This window comes from Microplitis demolitor, chromosome 4, assembly GCF_026212275.2.
Source record: "Microplitis demolitor isolate Queensland-Clemson2020A chromosome 4, iyMicDemo2.1a, whole genome shotgun sequence".
NCBI classification, from domain to species: Eukaryota; Metazoa; Arthropoda; class Insecta; order Hymenoptera; family Braconidae; genus Microplitis; species Microplitis demolitor.
The window spans coordinates 4,761,488-4,789,123 of NC_068548.1; the positions used below are offsets into that span (position 1 = coordinate 4,761,488).

Below are 27,636 nucleotides of genomic sequence, written 5' to 3' on the forward strand. Positions count from 1 at the left end.
TTTCTCCCTCGGTGTGTAATATACTATTCTGTGGTATGATAATTTTAGCAAACTCCCATAAAATTCCATACGAACTTTTCAAGTGTCTAAAAAAAAATCATAAATTACCACAAAGTAATTCATCAAAAAAAAAAAATTTATTGTCTTGAAATCTCAAAAAAAAAAATTTAATTCTCTCAACTAAAACAAGTTGTTTATAGTCTTTACGAGCGTACGAACGTACAAGTATACATAATGCACTAGTTAATATATCTATATATACATGTATATGTATATGTATATAGCAAAGGTATAAAGAATCATCTGCGTGGTTGTTTTGAAGGTAACCAGGATATTGGCGCAGTAAAGTTAACATTCAACTGCTTCACACACGTCCGGATAGCAGCAAGTAAAAGCGTACATACGACTAGTTATTTATAGCCTAATGTTTCTTAATATATTTCTTCCGCACTATTAAATAATTTACCAAAAATCACCATATTAATTTATTACGTTATTTATGCATTATAATTTCCATGAAACTATAAAAACAATTAATCAAAATTATTTTACAAATTTATAAATACTTTTTGAAATTACTCATGTACGCTCTCATATGTTGGCTCATTTTATTTAATATTATTGTTATTATTATTAATTTATATATCTATATATACAACTTTTTTTTTTTTAAATTACAAGGAGTATTTTACAGGGTGGGGAACACGGTGTGGGTTGTAAAAGAGAAGTAGGAGAAGCCTGAGCAAGGATCGACCGGTCAGAAAAGTGAACTCGATCTCAGTTCGAACGCATCGACTCTATAGGCGCCACTCTTATCCAGTTAATTTTAATTATTATTATTTTTGTAATTTTTCCAAACATTTTTGTAAATTAAGAAATTTTTTTTTTTTCATATTTTATGTGATATTTATATATATTTATTTGATTAAATTAAAATTTAGGGTAAAAGTGATGAATTTTGGATTTTTTTAATTAGATATTTTTAATTAAAATTTTTGAACGTTTTTTGTTGTTTTCATACATGACTGGAATTTGCATAAAACGTATGTGATTTTTTTTAATTAATTAATAAATTTATTTATTTATTATTTAATTTATTTTTTTTTAATTATTGATGATATTGTTTACAATTGAAATATCTGTGAAACTATTGAATTTATGAAAAAATTCAAAGATACCTTTTTTGTAGACAATTTAATTTCCTATAAAATTGTATTTTATGATTTTTATTGTATTTGTGATATTTTGTCAGGAATATTGATTTGAAAATTTGTAAAATTTAATTTAATTAATTTAGTATATGAAAAATTTTAAATTAAAATATTAGCTCAAGTATTAAAGATATGATAAAAATATAAGAGACCAAATTTGTAGAAAATTAAATTTCCTATAAAAAGTATATCGACATATTTTGTCATAAATTCAATAGTTTTCAAGTAATTTGAATTTATAAGTAATGAAAATTTTTTTTTCTAATAACAATAATAATAATAATAATAATAATAATAATAATAATATTTATATTTATTATAGAATTATGGCCATGGTGGTTATTATTACCCACTTGTTTTGGTTTTTGGACAAAGTACACCGTGGATTACGATTCAATGCGAGTTGCTCGTTGTTACTCAAAATGCGATCGATATTCTTCAATTAATGAGGTACAAAAAAAAAACAACTTAAAACCCATGACTCTTCTTAAATCTTTTCTTCCCTTTACCCTTTCTCTTTAAAATCATGTAACAACAAAAAAAAAACAATATATAACAATGCAAAAAAAAAAAACATAAATACATAAAATAAAAATAACAACCCCATTAGCGAATGTAAAGCAGAAAAAAAAATTACCGATAAAAAAAAGTTGAGCAAAAACAAAAACACAAAGGACCGTGTATCGAAAAACAGGTTTTCACGCCTGTTATATACAAAAGAACAATCGCAAAAGATGGACCCTTGTATATCGTTTGTAAGCATATATATATATATATATATATATATATGTATATATATATATATATATAAGTATATATATTGCACGATGAACTCTTTCTCATTCGAAGAAGCTTTATATACATACATGCATATATATGTATATATATATATATATATATATATATATATATATATAAAGCCAATCAGTAGTTCCATATAAAAAGTAGGCCAATAAGTAAACGAACCTGTTTCTTAACAATTTTCTTTATTTATTTATAAGATTTATTGTGTAGTTAATCTTGTAATATCCTAAAAACAAAAAACAACAAATTAATCACGTAATTATATATTTGAAATCAAGTATCTGTTATAAAAACTCATGGGAATGTATATAGGAAACTATGGGTTTATGTATAGAAATTATTGTAGGAAGCTGTGACCTATGACTAGTGACTGAGACTCTGACCGGAAACCATCATTGGAATTAATGAACTCCTATGGAATTTGATAGAAATCCATGAAATGGTAGTAGGATTAATTCTATATAAGAATTTCTGGAAGAAATTTCCGTTATCAGTAATTTCAGATGGAAATCTGAAGACAGCTTATCGGAAAGTGTAAGAATATATGGGAATTCATAGAAATTTATTTTATATGAATATACGGTTCCTTGGTAATAATTTCAACAAAATGAAGCAGCTGAGTAGATTTTTTCCTGTTCGAAATAATTTCCTGCAATAAAAACTTTTTTCGCTCTTTATAGTGTTCTCTAGTAAGAAAACATAATTAAAATTCCTGAAAAAATTTTTTCGAAAAGATTTCTGCATAATTGAAGACTGAGGATAACTGTCTAAATACTTTTATATAAATCAGAGAGTATATTTATGTCCTGTTAGGAACAATCCTAGAAAACATGAACTTTTTTTGTTATTTATAGTGTTCTCACGTAGGAAAAACCATATCCGTATGAAAAAATCATATACTGTCGATAATATATAAAAAAATATATGGTAAATAACCGAACATATATGGCGGCAAAATTATTGATATTGATTAATATATGATTAATTATATATAATAATTTATACGTTCAATATTATAATAATCCATATCATTTATAATATGTGTGATTATATACATGTGTATCAAAAATTATATTCTCGTTTTATATATAAACTTATAATTTTAATATTATTATAATTTTGATATTATTATACATATATAAATAATTTAAAATATACATTCATACTGAAAATTAAAGGAACAAAAAAATATAAATACTTGTAGTTATCATGTAACTACATAAAAATACTAAAAATATCATAGCTTACATCATATATCAATAAGTATATAAATTTTTCATATATTTAAATACATATATGTTCGCATATATTTGAGCAAATATATGTAAACATATATCTATATAAATATATAATTACATACATTTATACAAATATATGTGAACATATATTTATATAATTATATGTCAGTCTTATAATTAAATCATATATCTTATCATATAAATTAAAGTATAGTAAAAAATATTATAAGCAATACTTATAAGTTATCATGTAAAAAATATGTTACTGATATATATGTTGCAAATTATAAAATCATATAATATTTCGGCAAAATTTTGTATATGGCTCCATATATGACTTCTTATAATTCCATATAATTTATCATATATTTTGAATTATACTGAAGCTCATATATTACTTTTTCATACGGGTAAAAACTATTAGGATTTCTATATCGGATGCCATTTGAGAACCCATACAAATACCCTATGTGGGAATCCGTACAGAAATATATAAAGGATATATTTTCTGATTAAAATATATGATTCTTGTAAAAATTCCGAGTAAAGATATTAGTATAATCCGAAAAAAGTGTTTAGATCTGATTCGGTCTAATTTATAGATCTAGATTAAACTTTTAATTGGAACGTATTATTAAGTCTCTATGAATTGAATGAATTTTTTAATTATCATATGGTTAAGAAAATACAAAGGAGGTATCTTTTCAAGAAAAGAATAGCTTTCACCAAAAAAATTTTTAACACCCTACCCTTATTCTTAACACCGTTATAGGGGTTTAATTTAACCATTCTATTATAGATAAAATTTGTATTTTTAGTGTATGGATAGTTGCCTATTGTCAAATTACACAAAACCTGGACATTGTCCTGAAGAAAATTCAATGTCACCTTTCGAAGCCGTTTGTTTGATTGCATGTACTAACGATTCACAGTGCACCGATTTGGGCAAATGTTGTGCCAATGATTGCGGAATAACTTGTATGCATCCAACAGGTCTTCAAGATCATGAAGGCAAGTTTTTGTAAATATATACTTTAATATATTATACACTTAGAGTAAAAAGTAGGAAATTCTAACCTGCGTGTGTAGTACGAAAATTGCCTATTCGAGACGAAAGCCAATTTCGGGTAAAATTTTTACCAAGTATTACAGTGTCTTAATATATGAATTTTAGGTTTACCCCCTGTTCCGGATGGTATCGAAATTCGCAGAGAAAAGAGCAACATGGTCCTGCTTAATTGGATGTCGAAGGACCCGAGGATTAGTGATGGTGATAATGGAGTCTGGTATGTTGTGGAAGAACGACATGTTTTGGGCCCTAGATACTTGGAATCGAGGCTTAGTTCTTGGGATGTTTTGCATATGAGCAGCAAGCCGTATGCTTCGATCAAGGCAGGATTAAAAACTGGACACTGGTACCAGTTCCGGGTGGCTGCTGTCAATGAAAATGGATCCAAAGGATACTCGATACCTTCCAAACCATTTAAAACTGCTGGTAAACGTCTTAAAAAAATTTTTTTTCAGCTTATAGGGCACATATTTTAACTCTAATTTTTGAAAAGTTGAGTTTTTTTAGTAACACTCTGGGATATAAATAGACTAATTTTTGGAACATGGAATTCGAGTTTAATGCTCAAAAAGTCTATTAAAAAAATTTTTAGTATTAATGTCATGAAAGGTTTTCAAAAGGTCAATATTTCGACTACCGCTTTATTTTTTTGAAAAATTTTTTTTACGATAATTTCAACCTAAGTTATGGAATGTCAAATAAGACAAATTTCACGATATAATGTAAGACTAAATTCAAGACATGAAGTAAGACAAAATTCAAGATGATATTAAAGACGAAATTCAAGACAAAAAGTGAGACAAAGTTCATGACGAAAAGTAAGACGAAATTCACGACAAAAAGTATGACCAAATTCAAGACATAAAGTAAGACAATATTCAAGACAGTGTAAGACAAAATTCAAGACTTATCCAAGTTAAAGGTGTGATTTGATTTTGGTGGTTCATAAAATGCCACCAAATTATCATACAGAAAATTCAAAAAATGGATTTTGAAGCTTCAACCTCAAGCTTTAAGCTCCAAGAATTCAAATGTATAAGCAATTAATTTTTGACAATTATAGAGGTTTTAACAAAAAAAATGATTTCCAAAAATAGTGCCGAGTTGAAAATTTCAATATTTGATTATAAAAATTTTTTTTCCAAAAATCGTTTCAAGGCTTCGAAATCAGAGATTGTAAACCCTCAGATTATTTTTTTAAAAAATTTATTACGATAATTTGAAGTCCAGTTACGAACCGTTTAATTTTTTAAAAATCGTAAAATTAACGTCAGTAAATTAAAATGAATTTGAAGTGAAAGTAAAAGATTAATGTCTGTTTTGAATTGTCAAGCAACAATTTATCATAACAAAGTTATTTAACTTTTTAGTAAAATTATTAGAATAACATTGTCGATGTTTTTTGTTATTAACACGACGTAGATGAACCAACTGGGTGCAAAGACCCTTTCAGGTAGTATATCATGTGTGTTTAGTAATTCAGTATATTTTTTTGCGGTTTATAAAAGAACCGAGGAATCCGCGGGAGCCACGTAACCTGTCTTTGAGCGGTGCTCGTGTACAGCAAGCTGATGGGAAGCTGAGAATACTTCTTCGTTGGAGGCAGCCACCCTCGGACGTTCCGATCATGTTTTACAAGTTGTTCTGGAGTCAACTGATACGCGGACCTACCAATGAATCTATTCTCATTTATCATCGTAGTATTTCGAAAGTTTGTCATCAGCCATTTTTTTAACTAATCGCATTATTAAGATGCATTACTTATTACTATATTTATTTACTTTTTTTTTATGTATATATTTTAAGGACAAGAGCTGCTTCGAAATTAAAAATTTGGAAATTGGGTGTCAGTATTTTCTACAAGTACAGGCGGTATCGGTCTACGGCGGCAGAAGAATGGCTTCAAAAAAAGCTTCCAAGGTCTTCAATAGCACGGATTATTCAAAATACGGTAGGGATATTTATTAGGTAAGAATAAGGCATGCATAAATATTTTTAAAATTATTAATAGCAGCTCAATAATAAATAAACTCAAGATTCATTTTGGTTAATTTCTAGTACTCAAATATCCCGGTCAATCCGAATTACGGTAATTTACAGTAATTATCGTAATTTGCCGTACTTTACGGTATTTATAGAATTACGGTATTTTACAGCAAAAGTACTGTATTTTTACCTTAAATTTGCGACAAGCATGCGGTATTTTACCTTAAAGTATTACATTTTAAGAACTGTAAAAATAACAAAGCATACGGTGATTATAGCAAAAGACCGCAAATTGGGGTAATTAGCCGTAAAATACCGTAAATTCTGTAATTTACCATAATTCGAATCCACCAGGGTAGTACATGAAAATAAATAAATAGAACCATAAAAGATTACTCTAATGACAGTGATAACTACTTTTCTCACAGAAAGTAGTGCTATCTTTAATTACAGTGAGTTATGTTAATTACACTACAGTAAAGGCGATTATTGTTACTTTAAGTTACTTGTTAAGTGATGGGAAAAAAGCCAATTTTTTTGCAGATTTAACTTGAAGTTACTGTATAAATTATTATAAAGATGTTTATTCCTTATATATATATGGATAAAGGTAAACTTCCCGTAAAAAAATCGACATGCATGATCGTTCGCTAATCCATGCATGATCAGGCCTGAATATTGGCCAGCAATGAGTATGTATGATCAACCTTGAGCACACAGGATTTAACCTGACTTTGCATGATAGTATTTGACCATGCATGACCATGTCTGCATTATAAATAAATCTTAATGGATCATGTCCATCCATACATGGCTCATGCCTAATTCATGTATGATCTTGCATGAATCATGCACGATCATACATGATTATGCGCGGATTATGCATGATCAGATGTAAACCATGTTTGATCATATATTAACCATGCATGATCAGGCATGAATTACGCATAATGATAAATTATTCCTGCATAAATTAGGCACGATCATCCATCAATTATACATAATCAGGCACAGATTATGCATGGTTAGATGCGAATTATGCATTTTCAGGCATGGATTACGCACAATCAGATATGAACCATGCATGATCAGGCATGTATCATGCTTGATTAGATATGAATTATGCTCGATCAGGCATGAATTACTCATGATCAGATGAAAATCATGCATTTTCAGGCATGGATTACGCATAATCAGATATGAGCCATGCATGATCAGGCATGGATTATGTTTGATTAGATATGAATTATGCTCGATCAGGCATGAATTACTCATGATCAGATATAAATCATGCATGTCCAGGCATGGATTACGCATAATCAGATATGAATTATTCACGATCATGCATGCCGATTTTTTCCTAGGGTGTTTCAAATAATGATCCTATTTAAAACCAAACCAACTATAGTTAAAGACAGGACTCATTACTATGTAAAAAGTAGCTATTGCAGTCGTTAGATTAATTCTTATGGTTTTATATAAGATTCCATTGTTTCGTATGTTATAATGACTCGATTATCGGTCCACACAGCAACGGTTACTTTTTTTTCTCCGTGTGGATCTAGATCTGCAGTATACTATTACATTACAGTCCATAGATTAACATCTATTGGATTTATTGACAAAAATAATAAACTTACAGCCGATATAGATGGACATGCCGGCAGATGTGAACGCCATCATGCAGGTTTACGAGTTCGTAGGTTAATTTGTCATTGCAATGACGAAGTTGACGCTAGATTAGTTTGGCCAACTGACACCGAAGCTCATAGTTACAATGTATCTTGGAAGCTTGAATCTTGCAGCACTTTTCATAATTCTAAAATAACTCCCAATCTTATTGCACCTTCTTCACTGTCCCATATCACGCAGGTAAAATAAATTACTTATGTTAGGAAATAAAAAATTAGTATTATTAAAATTCATTTTATTTTTTTTCTTACAGAAGACTAGATTTGACATAAAAAATTTGGAAAAAAATTGTACGTACTCAGTTAATGTACGTAGTGTCATAAATCATAATAATAATAATAATAATAATAATAATAGTAATAATAATAAAAAATATAATAATGAATTGGGACAAAATGATAATAATTGGCAAGATATTAATGACGACCGTAATTTGTCAATAGAGTTGACAACAAATATGAATTGTAATAAAATTCGTCAAAATCGTAATAATAATAATAATAATAATAATAATAATAATAATAATAATAATGATTTAAAAATGACAAAATGTAAAAAAAGAAAAGCAAGAATTAAGAAAATTTATAATAAATTTTTGTAAATTAATTATAATATATTATTATATTAATAATTGTATTCCAGATGAATAAAATTTTTAAAACCTGAGTTTATTTTATTTTCGTTGGAAGTGGACTAGACTTTAATTATTAGTTTAGTAATTGATTTATTTGGTTTATTTGATTAATTAATAGAGGGGAGTGGGGAATGGAGGGGATGAGGAAGACTAGAAAACTTTAGTAAGGATTATTGTAAGGAAGAGGATTATTAGGTTAGAGGTAATAACTGGCGAAGAAGAGTAGCCTAGTAAATGGTGATATACTTTACGATTGCCGATTTCTTGAGTCGGACGATAGTTTGTATTTAGAGTTCCATTGTGCGTTTGAACGTTTTTTAAAATTTTAACCTGCAAACAAAAATAATTTAAAGAAGATTTAATATATGATTCATATATGAGCATATATGATCCTTATCTCAATATATCTGATCATATATGATTGATGTATAAACATATAAGTATATACGGTTCATATAATTCCTCTATGCCTATATATGAGTATATGTGATTTATATGATTTATATATCAACATATATGGTTTATATAATTCATCTATGTTCATATATGAATATATATTATTAATGCCAACATATATGAGTATATATAATTCATGCCAACATATATGAGTATATACGATTCATATATTAGTGTATGTCATTTATATGATTCATATATGTACATATATGATCATATATGGTTCATATATGTTCAGATATGAGTATATACGAGTTATATATTAGTATATGTGATTTATATGATTCATATATGTTCAGATATGAATATATACAATCTATATAAGAATATGTGATTTATATGCTTCATATATACTCATCTATAAGCATATATGAGTTTATATAATTCATGCCAACATATATGAGCATATACAACTTATATATTAGTATATGTGATTTATATGGTTCATATATACTCATATATGAATATATATGATTCATGCCAACATATATGAGTATATACGACCTATATATTAGTATATGTGATTTATATGATTCATATATCAACATGTATGAGCATATGTGATTTATATGGTTCATCTATGTTCATATATGAGTATGTATGATTCATGCCAACATATGTGAGTATATACGATTCATATATGAGCATACGTGATTTATATGATTCACATATCAACATATATGAGCATATACCTCATATATGGACCGACACAAGTATATATAAACATATATATCCGTGAAAAAATAATTAAGTATCGATCACATATAATAAGATATAGTCATATATCATCATATATTATTTTTTTCTTTCGAGCCTAATTAAACATATATTTAAACTCACTTGTGAGTCAGATATCGTTAATTTTTCCGTCATAACGAACCATGTAACTGATTCTTGACACCCTGGAGTTGTTAATGAACCAGTATAACGATAAAACGTTGTCCGATCATTAGGTAATAGATGAATCGGTATAACTTTACGTTGGATTTGAATGCTACTCTTCCCAACCCACTGCGATACTGATTCAGCAGCTTTCAATATTGCATAAAGACTGTCATTGTCATCATCCGTAAGCTATAATTAATCAAGCGGCTGTCAATAATTATAAAAAAAAAAATTTTTTTTAAATTAATCACCTTAAATAAAACAGCAACAACAGCAACCCCGTTATCATACTGTGATGCAATTGACACATTTTCGTATTGTTTATCACGATGTACTAAATGTAGTTCTAGTGCATCACGTGTGTTGTCAATTGTATGCTCAGCACCCCAATGGAAGTGCATTTGCTCAAGTACATAAGTCGACATTAATCCACCACCACTTAAAAATATTGGTACACCAGACAATGTTATTTGTACTTGCAAAAATTTAATTTAAAAAAAAAAAAATAATAATAATAATAATAATCAAATAAAACCTTTTCTAAAAATAAATCTATCTATGAATTACCATTATGCCCAGTATTTGTTAATATTCCAGTGTACGCATAGTCGTAATGCAAAAATTTTAATGATCCTAAATCATCTTTTAGTGTATTGTCTGTTTCAATATTTATTGGTGATTGTCTTTTACCATTTTTACACAAGCCGGGCCATTTACTTGGACCTTGAAAAAAAAAAATTATTTATTTGGTATAAAGAAATTTTTTTTAAGAAAATATTAATGACTGGTTCATGTTGCCCCGCTATGGTTAACTGGAGAATTGAATGATGAATAATGAGAATTTTTTTTTTTTCTAATCGACTCATTAGTTTTCGAGATATTGCCACTTTAGTTATCGTGCAGGAACTAGAGGTCGTGGGTTCGAATCCAGTTCAAGGTTTTGTGAAAAATTTTTTTATCTGTTATAAATTACTAGGATTGAGGTATCGCTTATTACTAGTCTAATTTTTCTAAAATACAATTTTTGTCTTGTAACTAAAGAATAAAATTTTTTGAATAGTTGCCACAGTAAAATAATGAACAGTTATCAGATAGTAAAACTTTTTATAAGTGATTTTGCTCCACTGTTATTAAGTGAAGAATTTAATGCGGAATAATATGAATTTCGGCTTATGAAAATCGGTTGATAAATTTCGGAATTATAAGATATTAAAAATAATGGAGCTGACTGAAGATCATAAGTTCGAATCCATGTCATAGTAATTTTTTTTTTTTTTTTTTTTTTTTTTTTTTTTTTTTGTAATATTTTCATAATCAAATAATTTTATCACGACATAATAATAAGTGGTAATTGTGCAATGATTTAAAATGTATTTTGATAATCACAATATATATATGTATATATTTCTATATCTTATCTTCAAGTGTTTTTGTTATTAATATGACATATATTGATATTATTGATATAGTTAATGGCAAAAAATTGTATATTTGATTTATTGATAATTTAAAAAAAAAAATTATTTATCATATTTGCTGATTATGATTTTTTTCTTAATAATAATAATAATAATAATAATAATAATAATAATAATAATAATAATAATAATAGAAATAATAATAATAATAATAATAATAATAATAATAATAATAATAATAATAATAATAATAATAATAATAATAATAATAATAATAATAATAATAATAATAATAATAATAATAATAATAATAATAATAATAATAATAATAATAATAATAATAATAATAATAATAATAATAATAATAATAATAATAATAATAATAATAATAATAATAATAATAATAATAATAATAATAATAATAATAATAATAATAATAATAATAATAATAATAATAATAATAATAATAATAATAATAATAATAATAATAATAATAATAATAATAATAATAATAATAATAATAATAATAATAATAATAATAATAATAATAATAATAATAATAATAATAATAATAATAATAATAATAATAATAATAATAATAATAATAATAATAATAATAATAATAATAATAATAATAATAATAATAATAATAATAATAATAATAATAATAATAATAATAATAATAATAATAATAATAATAATAATAATAATAATAATAATAATAATAATAATAATAATAATAATAATAATAATAATAATAATAATAATAATAATAATAATAATAATAATAATAATAATAATAATAATAATAATAATAATAATAATAATAATAATAATAATAATAATAAAAATAATAATAATAATAATAAATGTTATTGAATTTAGCCGACGTCTAATAATTTTTGGATTTTGGTCAAAACGATAAATAAAAAAAAAATATATTTTTCAAATAATTGCACCCATAGTTTCTTTAATTTTCTAAATGTGCATATTTTTAGATTTATTTTTTTTTTTTTTGTAATTAATAAGTTAAAAAAACTTTAACTAAAAAAAGTTGTTAAATGTCTGCTACCTTTCGGATCGTAATAATAATCCTATTAAAAACTCCGATTCAATCTGATTGAAAAACTCTAATTAGGTTCAATCGGAAATTTCCAATTGACTTTATATTGGAAAATTTATTCGGAAAAATTACCGATAAAAAATTATTATTTTCCGATTATATCCGATTTAAACTCAATTAATCGGAACATTTGTAAGTGCATTTCAATTGACTGATTTAATTCGATTGAGTTTCAATAAGATTTTATCGGCATATTTAATCAGGAATAATATTAATAATAATAATAATAATAATAATAATAATAATAATAATAATAATAATAATAATAATAATAATAATAATAATAATAATAATAATACGAATAAAAATAATAATAATAATAATAATAATAATAATAAAAATAATAATAATAATAATAATAATAATAATAATAATAATAATAATAATAATAATAATAATAATAAAAATCAAAATTCAGTAGTCGATAACAATAAAACGGCGTCAAACAACTATAATAAGAGTATTTGTAAAATTGACAATTATCCAATCTGTGTTATAGTAGATCATTTCCTCAATCAGTTAGTCAATGTTGGAGTTTAGGTTGAGGTAGAGTAGGTAGAGTGGCGGTATCATATCATCATTCAAAGGCCTGGCCCTCTCTGGATCATTTTATTCTACACTAGTTTTATAATTACGCTTATACAACTACACACTCCCACACATTCGTCCACATTTGCATACATTGACATACATATGGACATATATATTAACAAGTATATACATGCATATATATTTCTTTTAAATTCTGTACTCTTTACCTCTGCTCTTTTTTAATTTTTCATCCCTATACCCATAACTATATATGACTATATAAATAATTTTCTATATAACGCCAGGCAATGACACATGAACTTTAACATTGAAGGACAATATATATATATATATATATTTATTTTTTTTTTTTAATTACCATTTTCTGCAGTGTAGCCCCAGTCATGACTTTTACTCACACAAATATCTAAAAAAAAAAAAAAAAATAGTTTTTTTATCGATAAATTTACTATAGTTATAAATTTTCGTAGTATACTCATTTAATAATTCGTATGACTCTAATTATTTAATAAATGATGAGTACTTTGATCTATTTAAATTTAATTATAATTCAAATTAATCAATTCAATTTACTGATCTTCATTCTATTTATATTATTATATGTATATATTTATATATGTAATTGTATAATTAGATAATTAGTTTTAAATTGATCAAAGAAATATATTTTTTTATAGTAATTATATTATTAAATTTTTTTTCTTTTCATTTATAAAATAATAATAAATTTCAAAAAAAAATTAATAATTTTTTGAATTAAATTTAATATCATATATATAAATACTTTCTAAATTGGCATTAAAAAATTCAGTATTAATAAAAAATGCCAATTTTCAAATTATTGCAAATATATATATATATATATATATATATATATATATATATATATATATATATATATATATATATATATTGAGACCAAAAAATAAAAAAAAATTGTTTAATCAAATATATATGAAGATAAAAAAAAAATTTCATATAAAAAAACCCGAATTTTTTTTTAATTAAAATTCAGAAAAAAAAGTTTTTTAATATCATGAGTTATTTGAAAAATTTTAGGTAAAAAAATTAAAATTTCGCTAATAGCATTTTTGAATTATTTTATAAAAAAAAAAAATAAAATAAAATGTATATAACTCAAAAAATAAACTGAAGGTAAATGTTCATAGTACTAGACCATCTAAAATACCTTGTGCCAAATTTAAATTTAATTCAATGCTACAATAATTTATCAATTACCCTCAATTTATTATTATTATTTTAATCTATCCCAACACCTTAATCATTTAGCGCTAAAACAAGTATAAAAAAATAACAAATAAAGCAATTAATAAATTTCATTAATAACAATATTTACTTACTTGCAACAATAATCATAATGTAAATTAATAACATTTTTGTGAATATCTACGAACTCAAAAAAAATTTTTTTTCAAATTTATGACAGAAAATTGAAATTTAAAAATTACGACTTGTCACTTTGATACTTTGGGAATTTCTGTTAAGTATTAATTAATAAAAAAAATTAAGATTGCAAATAAAAAAATGAAAAAAATTTATAGGTCTGTATCGCTCGGCGACAGAGTTGCGACTGAAGATGATGACATGTTACGCGGTCAACCCTTGTGATATATATATTGTAACCAGATCATTATTAATGTCACATGCAATGAGACAATTTAAATATCAGTATCTATTATTTCAATTAACAAAAAATTTTCATTGTATTTTTTTAATTTTTCATGAAAAATTTTTTTCACAAGTCATTTTTGTAATTTTTTAATTAGAACTATAATTAATTATTTTTTATTAATAATACTTTACAAATTATTCGTGTCGAATTTTATCTTAGAGTTCAAATCGAATAAATCAAAAAATGACCACCAATTCAAATATTTACTTGTAATCGGAAAAATTTACTAATACTTCGAATAATTGAAAAAAGTTAAAAATACTTTCAATTTTTCAAATAATCATCGAATTCCCGAATATCTCAAATTTTTTTATCAATGTTAAAATTCATTAATACTGCCAATTCAAATATAATTAAAAACTTTATTAGTAATTCGAATTTTTCCAATAATTTAAAAATTTACGAACACTTGAAATTTTTTGAATTATTTTCAAATTCATGAATACTTTGAATTTTTTATCTAATCCAAAAATTCATTAGTCCGAATTTTTTCATTGATACGAAACATTACGAATTCTTCGAACTTCGAATTATTTCCAAATTCAGGAGAACTTAAAGTTTTCCTAAAATTTTTAACACTACGAATAGTTTGAACTTTTCGAATAATTGAAAAATTTACAAATTCTATAAATCTTTTGAGTTATTTCCAAACTCCTTGCAAATAATTCGTAATTCGAATTATTTCAAAATTAGGATACCTTTTACTTTGCATTAAATTTCAAAATTCACAAAATTTCGGGTTTTCCTAATAATTAAAAAATTTACAAATACTTCAAATTTTTTGAATTATTTTAAAATTTCTTGCAAATAATTCGAAATTCGAATTATTTCAAAATTAGGATACCTTTTACTTTGCATTAAATTTCAAAATTCACAAAATTTCGGATTTTCCTAATAATTAAAAAATTTACAAATACTTCAAATTTTTTTAATTATTTTAAAATTCCTTGCAAATAATTTGAAATTCGAATTATTTCAAAATTAGGATACCTCTAATTTTACATTAAATTTCAAAATTCACAAAATTTCGGATTTTCCTAATAATTAAAAAATTTACAAATACTTCAAATTTTCTTAATTATTTTAAAATTTCTTGCAAATAATTTGAAATTCGAATTATTTCAAAATTAGGATACCTCTAATTTTACATTAAATTTCAAAATTCACAAAATTTCGGGTTTTCGTAATAATTAAAAAATTTACAAATACTTCAAATTTTCTTAATTATTTTAAAATTTCTTGCAAATAATTTGAAATTCGAATTATTTCAAAATTAGGATACCTCTAATTTTACATTAAATTTCAAAATTCACAAAATTTCGGGTTTTCGTAATAATTGTGAACACTTCGAATAATTCGAATTCATCGTATAATTTAAATCATTCGATTGAAACCTTATTTGCGCATACCCAATATATATATATATATATATATATATATATATATATATATATATAAATATATATATATATATATATATATATATATATAGGCATGAATGAATGAATGCAAAGTTCATATAATGATATTGACATTCACAAAAAGATTAACTGTCAACTCACTATGTTGCAATTGTATCATGTCCTAGTTTATAATTAAAAGAAAAATTATTTAATTATAAACTTCTAATCTATTTTTATCATATTAAAAGTTAAACTAATTAAATTTTGTTCTAAGAAACACTAAAAACAAAAAAAACATTTTTTTATAATACTGATGGTGAACATTTGGTAAACATTAAAAAAACCATAAAAATTATTTTAAATATTTGAAGTGTTCCGACATAACTTTTTTTTTTTTTTTTAAGGATATTAAATTTTTTTTTTTTTTACAAGGAAGTACTTAAATAAGAGCGCGATAAATGTCTGTACATGCTGAAAATGTTTGTGGTAATATATATGACCGGCAATAAAACGTTTTCAATAGCAGCATTGGATCCTCATCATATTGGAATAAACATATGAAATGAAACAGTAAAGTGTTGAATGTAAATAACCGTGTGGGTATTTGTGGGTTCACGTGCGAGAAGCAAATACTCATTTGAGAATTCAAAAATAGAATGATAGTCAAGTAAAGCTTTTAAATATTCACAGTAGTCAGTACGGTTAGTAACCTCTAGCATTTAACATCTAAAAATTTGTTTTTTATGATAAACGATTGAGGTAAAGATAATTTTTTTTTAAGTTGCTATTAAAATTGATGAGTAAGACTACTAAAAGAAAAAAAAAAGTTATAAAGAAAAAGAAGTCAACAGTAATGTTTTTTGAGTTACAAAGGTGTACTGGCATCAACTACAGTAGAGTCAACATTGAGTTAAATTATGAATTAATATTAGTATTTTAGTTAACCGAACATTATCAACAGTTTTCAAACATATTAATATTGACGTCAACATTTATTTACTACAGTCAGCAGAGATTTTCAACTTGTAAGTGAACATCAAACTTAATTGTCAACTTTTAAGTCAACATTCCGCTCGGCGTAAATGTCAGAAAGACATCTTATTGGTATCATAGTTATCTAAAAATTATGCTATCTTTTTGACATTTATGCCGAGCGGAATCGCAATTGCTTGTTAATTTTTAAGTCAACATTGTTATTGCTTGTCAAGTTTCAAGTCAACATCACCATTGTCTGTCAACTTTTAAGTCAACGTCAATATTTAGTTCAAATTTTGAGTCAACATCGCCATTGATTTCCAAGTTTCAAGTCAACATCACCATTATCTGTCAACTTTTAAGTTAACGCCCATATTAACATCGATGATTTATTAACATCACTATTAATTGTCAATTTTTAAGTCAACATCAACATTTATTTGAAATTTGAGTTAACATCGCCATTGGTTTTCGAGTTTCGAGTCAACATCGCCATTGGTTTTCAAGTTTCAAGTCAACATTGCCATTTTCTGTCAATATTTCAGTCAACATCAACACTGGCTGTCAACTTTTACCTTAACGTCTGCATTGATGTCAACAATTGTTTATCAACACCACTATCGATTGTCAATTATTAACGTCAACATTGACATTTATTTCAACTTTTAAGTCAACGTCAACATTGGCAATCAACTTTTAAACCAACTTCAACATTGATCATCAACTTCTCAGTCACCATCGATATCGAAGTCAAAAATTATCCATCAACATCAAAATTTACTATTAACATTGATTTTAAATTAATATAATAGCTATCAATATCCCAAGTAAGTATATGTTTTTTTCGGAAAAAAGTTGACGTCAACTATAACTTACCTTATCAACTTCTAAAAATAGTTATCAATATTTTTCAGTTTTGCGATGGCATAAGTTACGTAATCAACATCATTCTGACGATAACAGTAACTTTATTATCAACATTGAAAATATATCAATTCAACATTTAATGAGTCAACTCTGATTAACAGAATTAAGTCAACATTAAAAACGCTTATCAACATTTTCTGAAATATTTACCAAAAAAATATTCTAAAATCAACCCTACTAATTCCCATATCAACAGATTCATATTAAAATCAACATCAACTGATTCAACTTTCTAATCAACACGAAAATTTTAAAACGAAGTACAGTCATGACTAAAATGCGATCATCATCACGATCATGCAATTCATCAACAACGTCAGTCAACGGAGACCCACGTGAGAAAATAAAAGACTGCTGCCGAAAATTGGTCGCATTCATGTGTACCCAGGTTGGTGTTGGAGGTCTCGTCGTAGGTTACGCAATTGTCGGTGCTATAGGATTTAGCAACATCGAAACACAAGTTGAGTATCCTCATATTGAAGAAGTGCGGCTACTGCGTAAAAATTACAGTGCAAAATTGTGGACAGCAACTGCTGCTGATCGGCATGTAAATATTCTCAACAAAACGGCTTTTAGACGACACACCGACGGGTTGTTGAAAGAATTCCAAATAGAAATAGTAAAAGCCGTTAAACTTGGTTACAATGGTAAATCTGCTCAAGATGTTTGGTCACTGCCTGCTGCATTGATGTTCTGTTTATCAGTTTTTACCATGATTGGATATGGTAACATAGTCCCAAGAACAATGTTGGGCAAAGGGGCTACTGTAGTTTACGCCATTTTTGGTATTCCTCTATACGTTTTATATTTCTTGAACATGGGCAAAGTTCTCGCCCAAACATTCAGGTTAGTAATGTCTGGCGGATCCGAATTACGGCAAATTATGATAATTTCCGTAATTTACCGTAATTCGGATGCACCATGGATGATATAAGTCCTAAACCAATGACTCAAAAAAATAAAACTGATGATCAATCTCTTATTGCAGATGGCTGTACAGATGGTTCCACGAGTGCACTGGACGTAAAAAACCAGGACAAAGGATAATAGTCCCGTCAACAGCATGTCTGTGGGTAATCTTTGGTTACATCCTGGTAGGGACTATCATGTTCGCACAGTGGGAAGAATGGGACTATTTGGATAGCGCTTATTTCTGCGTAACTTCACTTTGCAAAATAGGCATGGGTGACTTTGTACCTGGTGCAAATACCGTCGAAACTGAAAGTCGAAGCCACCTTAAATTAGTTATTAATTTCATTTACTTACTTTTGGGACTGGGGTTGGTTGCGATGTGCTACAATTTGATGCGTGAAGATGTGAGAGAAAAAGCCCGTGAGTTGCGTGAAGAAATAATTGACGCTTTTGAAGAGTTTAAGTATAGAATGGTACACTGCTGTCGTGGTAATTGAATACGTCGCTCAGGTAAAAATTTAAGACAATTTAATAGCGTTAAAATTTTCAAACTAGTTCAAAGAAGGAATTAAATTTTTTTCAAAGCTACTAATTCAAGCAATTTTGAGAAAAAAAATGAAACGTAAAAAAGGCGGCGTCACGCTCATTACGCGACCAACGAAGGGTTAATAAAGTTGTTTAATGGAAATTTTGTTTTATAAATTTTTTATTTTTAAATTCAATAAATTGTTGTTAAAAATTCAAGACTTGATTTATTTTTGATACTGGTTGATAACCCTATTATTATTGTTTAAGCATGCTACTTGAGAGACGACCTTCAGAAAACCTCTTGCGGAAGGTTAAAACAAGATTTGGAGAAGTGGATTTCGTAAGTATACTTTTTGCAAATTTCATGGAGTCTTACTTAAGATTATTTTTGAAGATTTACGTAAATCTGTAGAAACAGTCTGCAGCAATTTTTAACCAAGATACTTAGATAACAGTAGTAGAAAGAACTGTTGCAACTCTGAATTTACTAGACTAATGCTGAATATACAGATCAGGAAAAAACGAAGTAAGAGTGGTCATCTGCAGGTATCTTAAACAATTCTGTAGCAAATCTGAGCTAACGGTTCTTACGCAGTATCTTAGCTAAGTATTGCAACAGATTTGCTTAAGATTTCTTGCAGAAATACTTAACCTTAAAATTGTCCAAGACTTATTATGTAGACATGGTTAAGAATAAGATACAGTATTTACATAAAACTTGCTTATGAATGCTACTAGGGAGACTAGTACAGACAAGTGTGCGCAAACCCATTCATTTCGGACTGAAGTGCATTGCTTTCCGTACACTTACCTACAGTGCACACTTGCCCCACATGACTTTACATAATCTTAAAAAATGATAATCGTTCGAAACTAACAACTGAATTCTAAAAAAAAATGAAAACCTTGATGATTATAATTATTATTTATTTAAAACAAGGAATTTCATAAAAAGTTACAATGAATAATTTGAATTTACACTGAGAAAGAAAAGTACTATTTTTCAAACAAGAATTTCTTGGTTCAAAAAATCCGTTCAAAATATTTATTTTATTATTTTTAATTATCAATTTCTTGAGAAAAGAGCTTCAAATTTATCTTTGTTATTATATGAATTTGATATTATACTACGAGTAAACAAAAGAATAGCTTTACTTGAATTAAATAAAAATTATTCCCTTCAATTCTACGAATTCTTGAGACAAAATTATATATTCTTGAAAATTATCAAGAATATATGTTCTTATGTCAAGTAAATATTCTCATTAAAAGTATTTTTTTTTTCTCAGTGTAAGTTTATTTTTTCATTCCCATCCAATACGCCATGATGAATTTGGAAAATTACTGTCGTTTATTTTATCCATCAATTCTTGCGTTACATGATCAGCAATAACGATATTTAGGGCAGCATGCGAATATTTAAAATACATCGTCATTAATCGATTTAATGGTTGGAGACATGCGTCCACTTTGTCATCATAACCTCCGTTTTTAGCAAAAATAAGATGGTTATTTGTACCATCGTCATAATTAACTTCATTGATGTAACAATTATACCGATAATGCTGACTATGGTTGATTAGGACAATAACGTCCCACCACTTATCTTCTATATGATAAGTTTTATTAAGATATGAATTTACATCACTTTGGTGTTCGCATTTATGACGAATACTAAAACTGCATTCATCAGATGACTCATCTAAACCCGCTAATAATATTTTCCCGCGATGCTGCCCAATAGTGTCTTCAAGCCGCCATTTTGTGACAATACGTTGCCCGCCCACGGCATGGTGGATGTAAAAGTTAAAAGCTTTACAACTACTTTTGGTTACATTGGATTCAGGAAGATAAACTTGACGTATCAATATAATTATAAATTCACCTGGATTATCATCAAGAAATTTATCAGCTTCTAGTAGCATATCATGAAATCCAACTTTAGTCTTAGAACTATAACTGTAAGTTCCAATTAAATATGATTGTAAACGCACACTAATATCAAAAACACGAATTCCATATTTTAATTGCTGGGCAAGATCCAAATCTTGGGTTCGATGTTCGATTATGTCAGCACTATAGGATAGCGATGAATGAGTACCAATAAGCGCTAACTCACGTAACATTTTATCATCTGGCAATCTTACTAAATATTTAATACGTTCTATATATGGTTTGTATGTATATTTTTCACAATTTTTGATACACATTTCTACTAAATTAATAGATACTATGAAATAAAATATGCAGAGACTAGTATATAGTCGATTTGATTGCATGTTAGATGACTTTTTTAACGGTACAAATTAAAAAAGTAATAACTGGTTTTATTTCCATTGCAATGGATTTTTACAAAGTCTATTTTGGGTTATTGTGAAATTGAGTTAATGACACAGTAATTATAGCATTAATGTAAGTAATTAAGCAACTTGCCTTTTGTATTGTTCGATAGTTAGAGGCGACAATTAAAATCTATTTTAAAAATTTTTAGATACCGTCCGATTGTTAAAAACAAACATCGAACAGTTTTGTTTAAAGATCGCGAAAAAAAATGCTTTAATGGAAACTAATCAATCGTTTCGAAGAGGTATTAATTCCATATCGGAAAAATAAACTTAATATTGCAAAAAAAAATTACAGTCGACTCTCTCTATGTGGCCACTCTGAAAATGTCCGTTCCCCTCATTTTAAAGTTTAGTCGTTCCCCCACCAATGAACAGTCATTAATTTTTTCAAAACCACTGTATATGTCTGCTACAATCGTACTTATACATATACATAATTTCTATACACGAATAGTTTCTCACAGCGGGCAAATTCAAAGCGGACCCTTAGAAAAAGTCGAATCTGCAAATATAATATACAACCAAATCGAACATAATGGTATGGTAGTGGGGGGACTGTATTTTTCGGAAAAATATTTCCCTATAGCCCCGAAAGTGGACACTTTTAGAAAGTCGACCGTATTTTTTTTTTAAATAACTACATGGAGATTAAAAAATGGCTATTTTTCCCACTTTTGCAGAAATATTTTTCCAATTTTAGTTACGTATTACCAACAGGTATTTTTTCAATGCTGACACACTCTATTCAATTCGAAATAGTAAAAATAGTGACTATTCTCTATTGACTAGTGAGTGTTCGATGTAATGGAACCAACTGGGGATCAGTAGCTTTCAAATGCTCACCCTTTTTTACGGGGGTCGTTTCCTGAACTTTTTTTTGGCATACACGTGTTTTTTACATTATCATATCCCGTCCAAGACGATACTCTTATCGCAGCTCAAGAACCATTTAGAGCAGCTCGGAAACCACTCGCCTTTAGGGGATACCCAGCCATTTCAAACCCTGGTCTATGAAGTGTCACGCAGGTACCAAGCTCTCGCAGTCTTAACGTCAATAAGATTTTCACGTCAATGTAAAACTCCCCTATATGAGTATATGAAAACTAGCCATGTTTTCTCTCCATGTATGAGTGATTACTGCTCTTTAAACTTGAATAAGTGAAATAAAAATAAATAAGTGGATATTCACTAATTCTGAGTGCAAGCCGAACCACTTATTTTAAAAAGTGGTTCGGTTTGCACTTAAAATTAGTGAATTTTCACCAATTTCACTTATTCATGTTTACAGAGTGATTAATTTCATAAATAATACATGAAAATTGAAAATGAAAAGTGATAGTATTTATTAAAAAAAAAATTGATAAAAAGTTACAATGAATAATTTAAATTCAAGTGTATCGTCATTCCCATCCAATACGCCATGACGAATCAGGAAAATTGCTGTCGTTAATTTTATCCATCAATTCTTGTGTTACAAAGTCAGCTACAACAATAATAAGAGCACGGTGTGGATTTTCGAAATAATATTCCATCATTTCATTTATTGGATGACTAACGCACAAACTGCTATTAAAATCGCCACCTTCTTTGGCAATACTAAAATGGTTGAATGAACCATCATTAAAGTGTATTTCATTAAGAAAACATTTGTAGTTTTCAACATGACTATCTTTAATTAAGGTCAAGATATCATGCCATTTATCTTGAACACTATAATTATGACGCTTAATTTTCGATGTAACATTACTTTGAAGTTTACAGTTTTTACGAATATCAAAAGCACATTCACTAAATGAATCATCAAAACTTGATAACAATATTTTTCCACGGTGCTGTCCGATAGAGTCCTCAAGCCGCCATTTTGTGACAATACGTCGCCCGCCTATAACATGGCGGATGTAAAAATTAATAATATCACAATGACTTCTGGTTACATCGAACTCGGGCGGATAAACTTGACGTATTAATATAATTATAAATTCACCTGGATTGTCATCAAGAAATTCTTCAGCTTCCAGTAGAAAACCATCAAATCTAACATTAGTCTCAGCATAATAGCTATAGCTTTCAATTATATTTGACCGTAAGCGCACACTAATATCAAAAACTCGAATTCCATATTTTAATTGCTGGGCAAGATTCAAATCTTGGGTTTGATATTTGTTTTCACTAACACTGTAGGACAGCGATGAATGAGTACCAATTAATGCGAGCTCGCATAACTTTTTAGTATCTGGCAATCTTACTAAAAATTTAATACGTTCTATGTATGGTTTGTATATGAATTTTTTACACTTGAAACTGCTGCTGCACATTTCTACTAAATTATTGGAGATTTTTAAGTAAAATATAAACAAAATTCCGGTTAACCACTTTAGTAGCATGTTGGATAACTTCATTGACTGTACAAATTTATGAAATTAAAAAAATAATAACTGATATTTTTTAACTAGATGGTAACTAAAAGAAACTATTTCTGTTTTATTATCAAATTGACTTAACAATAAAGTTATTAGACGATCAATTTACTTTATTTAATTACTTGTCATTACCTCATTTTAAGCATTATTCGATAATAACAAGTCGTAATTGAAAGTAATTTAAAAAATTTGATAATTTTATATGATCCACGAGTATTCCTATTAATTATATTTTGAGAAACGGTAAAAAATAGTACTGCGTTCGCAAAAACAATGTTTTTTTTTTAATTATAATTGGAAAAAAAAATTTCTCAACTGAAGGTTAATATTCTTGATTCAAGAAAATTTTTTTGGAGACCTAAACTTTCTCAGATAAAGTAGAAATATTCTCCAATCAAGACGATTTTTTTTTTAACCAAGACAAATTTTCGTGGCTCAAGAAAATCTTGATTTGGTTCCCGAAAGTGTTTGTTTTCAAAAATATTTTCTTGTTTCAAGATAATTTTTTTTTCTGTGTACTTATTGCTTTGTGTTGATTAATTTGGATAAAAAGTGAAAACATCTCGATAGAATTCCGAACAAATTCTTGTTATAGGGTATCTATTGGTATTCGCAATATAAAATTGAAAATTTACTCGAATTCGAATTACGGTAATTTACCGCGCTTGCAGTGATTTACGTAAAATGCGGTATTCTTACGGCAAAATTGCCGCATCTGGCAGTAAGTTACAGCAATCTATAGTAATTAACGGCGAATTACGGTAAAAAATAAGGTAATTTACCGTAACTTGCGGCATTTTTACCGTAAGCGTATTATGCTTTCTAATTTGAACCGTTTGAACAGTGCAATACTTTAAGGTAAGTTGCCGATCGTCTTCCGAAAATTCATGGTAAAAATAACCTACTTTTGCTATGAAAAGTCACAATTTACCGTAAAATACCGTGTTTAACAGTAGAATATTGTAATTTACCGTAATTCTTCGAAATACCGTAAATTACCGAAAATAACGGAATTCGTGGTAATTTAGATCTACCAGTAAGGGATCAATGAATAAATATGATTTTATAAAATAAGTCTTATTGATTTCCAAAAAAATTACAAAGTTTAATAGTAGTTTTCATATTTATTGTAAAGAAAAAATTTTCAAGAAGTGACATTTAGTAATTATGAATAGGCGGTTAAATATTTCGGTGTATCGTCATTCCCAACCAATACGCCATGATGAATTGGGAAAATTGCTGTCGTTAACTTTATCTATCAATTCTGGTGTAGGAAAATCGGCTGTAACAATAATCAAAGCACGGTGTGGATTTTCGAAATATTTTTCCATTAATTTATTGATTGGCCGGGAAATACATGTAGTACTATTAAAAAGGCCACCATCTCTAGCATTCTCACGCTGGTTATTTTTGCCATCATCAAAATTTATTTCATTGATGAAACATCTGTGGTTATCAACATAACTATCACTAATCAATTCCAAGATATCATTCCATTTATCTTCAGCATCATAACTATTACGTTTAGCTTTCAATGTAATATCACTTTGAATCTTGCATGTATCGCGAATATCAAAAGTACATCTACTAAACGTTTCATCCAAACTCGCTAATAATAATTTTCCACGATACCCCCCAATAGTGTCCTCAAGCCGCCATTTTGTGACAATACGTTGCCCACCTATGACATGGTGGATGTAAAAATTAAGGATATCACAGTTGCTTGGCGCAAAATTATATGCAGAAGCATAAACTTGACGTATTAAAATAATTATAAATTCACCTGGATTATCATCAAGAAATTCATCAGCTTCCAGTAAGAAATCATGAAATCTAATATTACTTTTAGCATTATAACTGTAAATTTCAAATAAAAATAACTGTGGATGCACACCAATATCCAATACACGAATTCCATATTTTAATTGCTGTGCAAGATTCAAGTCTTGGGTTTTATATTTGTTTTCATTAACACTGTAAGACAGCGATGAATGAGTACCAATGAGAGCAAGTTCACTTAATTTTTTAGTATCTGGCAATCTTACTAAATATTTAATACGTTCTATGTATGGCTTGTATATAATTTTTTCACACTTAATGCTGCTGCTGCACATTTCTACAAAATTATTAAAGATTTTCAAGTATAATATAAATAAAATTCCGGCTAACCATTTCGGTAGCATTTTTGATGACTATCGACCCTTCGAATTTAGAGAATAAAAAGAAATCTTAACTAATATTTTTTAACGAAGAAACTATTTATGTTAGATTGTGAAAGTGTCTCAATATCAAAGTTACTCTTTTATTTGTGTGTTATTTCAAGCCTCGTTTCTACATATGATTAAACAATCAGAGGATGTAATTAAAGACTATTTTAGAAAATTGTTGTAATTAGTGGTTGTCATAAGTCAGTTCAATTAACAATTATCGCAATGGTTTGAAAAAAGGTACTATTATTATAGAATATCTTTTTTCGATATTTCAGTGTATAAAAATAAATTATATTGTAGTCTCGAGTTTACAATACGTTTCAAAAATTATTTTAACTAAATTTTTTTTTTTTAATAATTTATGTATTAGACTAATATTCTGTTATTTTTCGTGTTATAAATAATTCACAATCGTGTGTAAAGAACCTACAAGAAAGGTGACCATTTTCACCCAAAAAATTTTTACAGTTCCGATGAAAAAAAAATTTATACAATTGTATAAACCCTAGCGAATTCAATCATACCGAAATTTTGGGAATATTTTGAGTGTGTTTTGGACATAGTATACATATGATAACATTTGGGAATGTTTTACGATTCCCAAAATATAATTTATTTATTATCCTGAAAAAGTGATAATATCTTGAAAAATTTAATTTTTTAGAGCGAAATTGCAATTATCTTAGTAACTATCAACTTTACGTAATTTTGCTATATGACCTTTTTTGTGGAGAATTAAATTTCTGATCGAAATATGTTGAAAAAAAAATTTTAAACAACTTCTAACTTTAGCGAGATTTTGCGAGCCTGAGGTATCAACCTAAAATTTTTTTTGTTTTCCGAAATTTTTTTTTTCTTCAAAGAAAAATATTTTGGGTATTAATAAAGAAAATTCAACAAAAAGCGGGTTTTCGGCCCACCCTAACGTGTATTAAGTTTTGAAATAATAAAAAAGAATATTATTGAACGTAATATTTATTCAAAACATAAAACTTTTTGGAAAATTTTGTATACACAACTAAATATATAAGGGCATTATCATTTCCAACCAATACGCCATGATGAATTAGGAAAATTGCTGTCGTTAACTGTATCCATCAGTTCCTGTGTTGCAAAGTCGGCTATGATTATAACCAAAGCACAATGTGGATTTTG

At 27.1% G+C, this 27,636-nt stretch overlaps 4 protein-coding genes across 5 annotated transcripts; 2 read left to right on the top strand and 2 right to left on the bottom strand.

The window, feature by feature from the left end:
- Window positions 1-798: 798 nt before the first annotated feature.
- Window positions 799-8,571, top strand: LOC103580967 (anosmin-1; the record flags this gene model as incomplete). Its single annotated transcript, XM_053738166.1, has 8 exons — window positions 799-1,043; window positions 1,534-1,661; window positions 4,072-4,264; window positions 4,428-4,748; window positions 5,831-6,033; window positions 6,129-6,273; window positions 7,951-8,180; window positions 8,254-8,571. Coding segments are annotated over exons 1-8 (1,560 nt in total), but the record flags the coding sequence as incomplete, so codon positions are not given.
- A 5-nt stretch (window positions 8,572-8,576) lies between these two features.
- Window positions 8,577-14,635, bottom strand: LOC103580966 (putative carbonic anhydrase 3). Its single transcript, XM_053738167.1, has 6 exons — window positions 14,430-14,635; window positions 13,427-13,474; window positions 10,543-10,698; window positions 10,227-10,450; window positions 9,931-10,164; window positions 8,577-8,964 (listed from the first exon to the last, which is right to left on the bottom strand). Exons 1-6 carry the CDS (start codon window positions 14,461-14,463, stop codon window positions 8,785-8,787), a joined length of 876 nt encoding a protein of 291 aa, XP_053594142.1. The 5' UTR covers window positions 14,464-14,635; the 3' UTR covers window positions 8,577-8,784.
- Window positions 14,636-16,791: 2,156 nt separating this feature from the next.
- On the top strand, window positions 16,792-20,077 carry LOC103580931 (potassium channel subfamily K member 9). 2 transcript variants are annotated; one of them, XM_008562872.1, is made up of 5 exons: window positions 16,792-17,189; window positions 17,373-17,966; window positions 18,054-18,912; window positions 19,055-19,488; window positions 19,774-20,077. In XM_008562872.1, the coding sequence occupies exons 3-4, from the start codon at window positions 18,335-18,337 to the stop codon at window positions 19,473-19,475; spliced, it is 999 nt and encodes a 332-aa protein (XP_008561094.1). In that variant the 5' UTR covers window positions 16,792-17,189; window positions 17,373-17,966; window positions 18,054-18,334; the 3' UTR covers window positions 19,476-19,488; window positions 19,774-20,077. The 2 variants fall into 2 exon arrangements, with proteins under 2 accessions (XP_008561094.1, XP_008561093.1); XM_008562871.1 differs by lacking the exon at window positions 19,774-20,077 and having other exon boundaries at window positions 16,793-17,189; window positions 19,055-19,722.
- A 3,174-nt stretch (window positions 20,078-23,251) lies between these two features.
- On the bottom strand, window positions 23,252-24,166 carry LOC103580965 (1-phosphatidylinositol phosphodiesterase-like). The gene has a single exon (XM_008562919.1). It carries the CDS (start codon window positions 24,164-24,166, stop codon window positions 23,252-23,254), a length of 915 nt encoding a protein of 304 aa, XP_008561141.1.
- Between the last annotated feature and the right edge of the window lie 3,470 nt (window positions 24,167-27,636).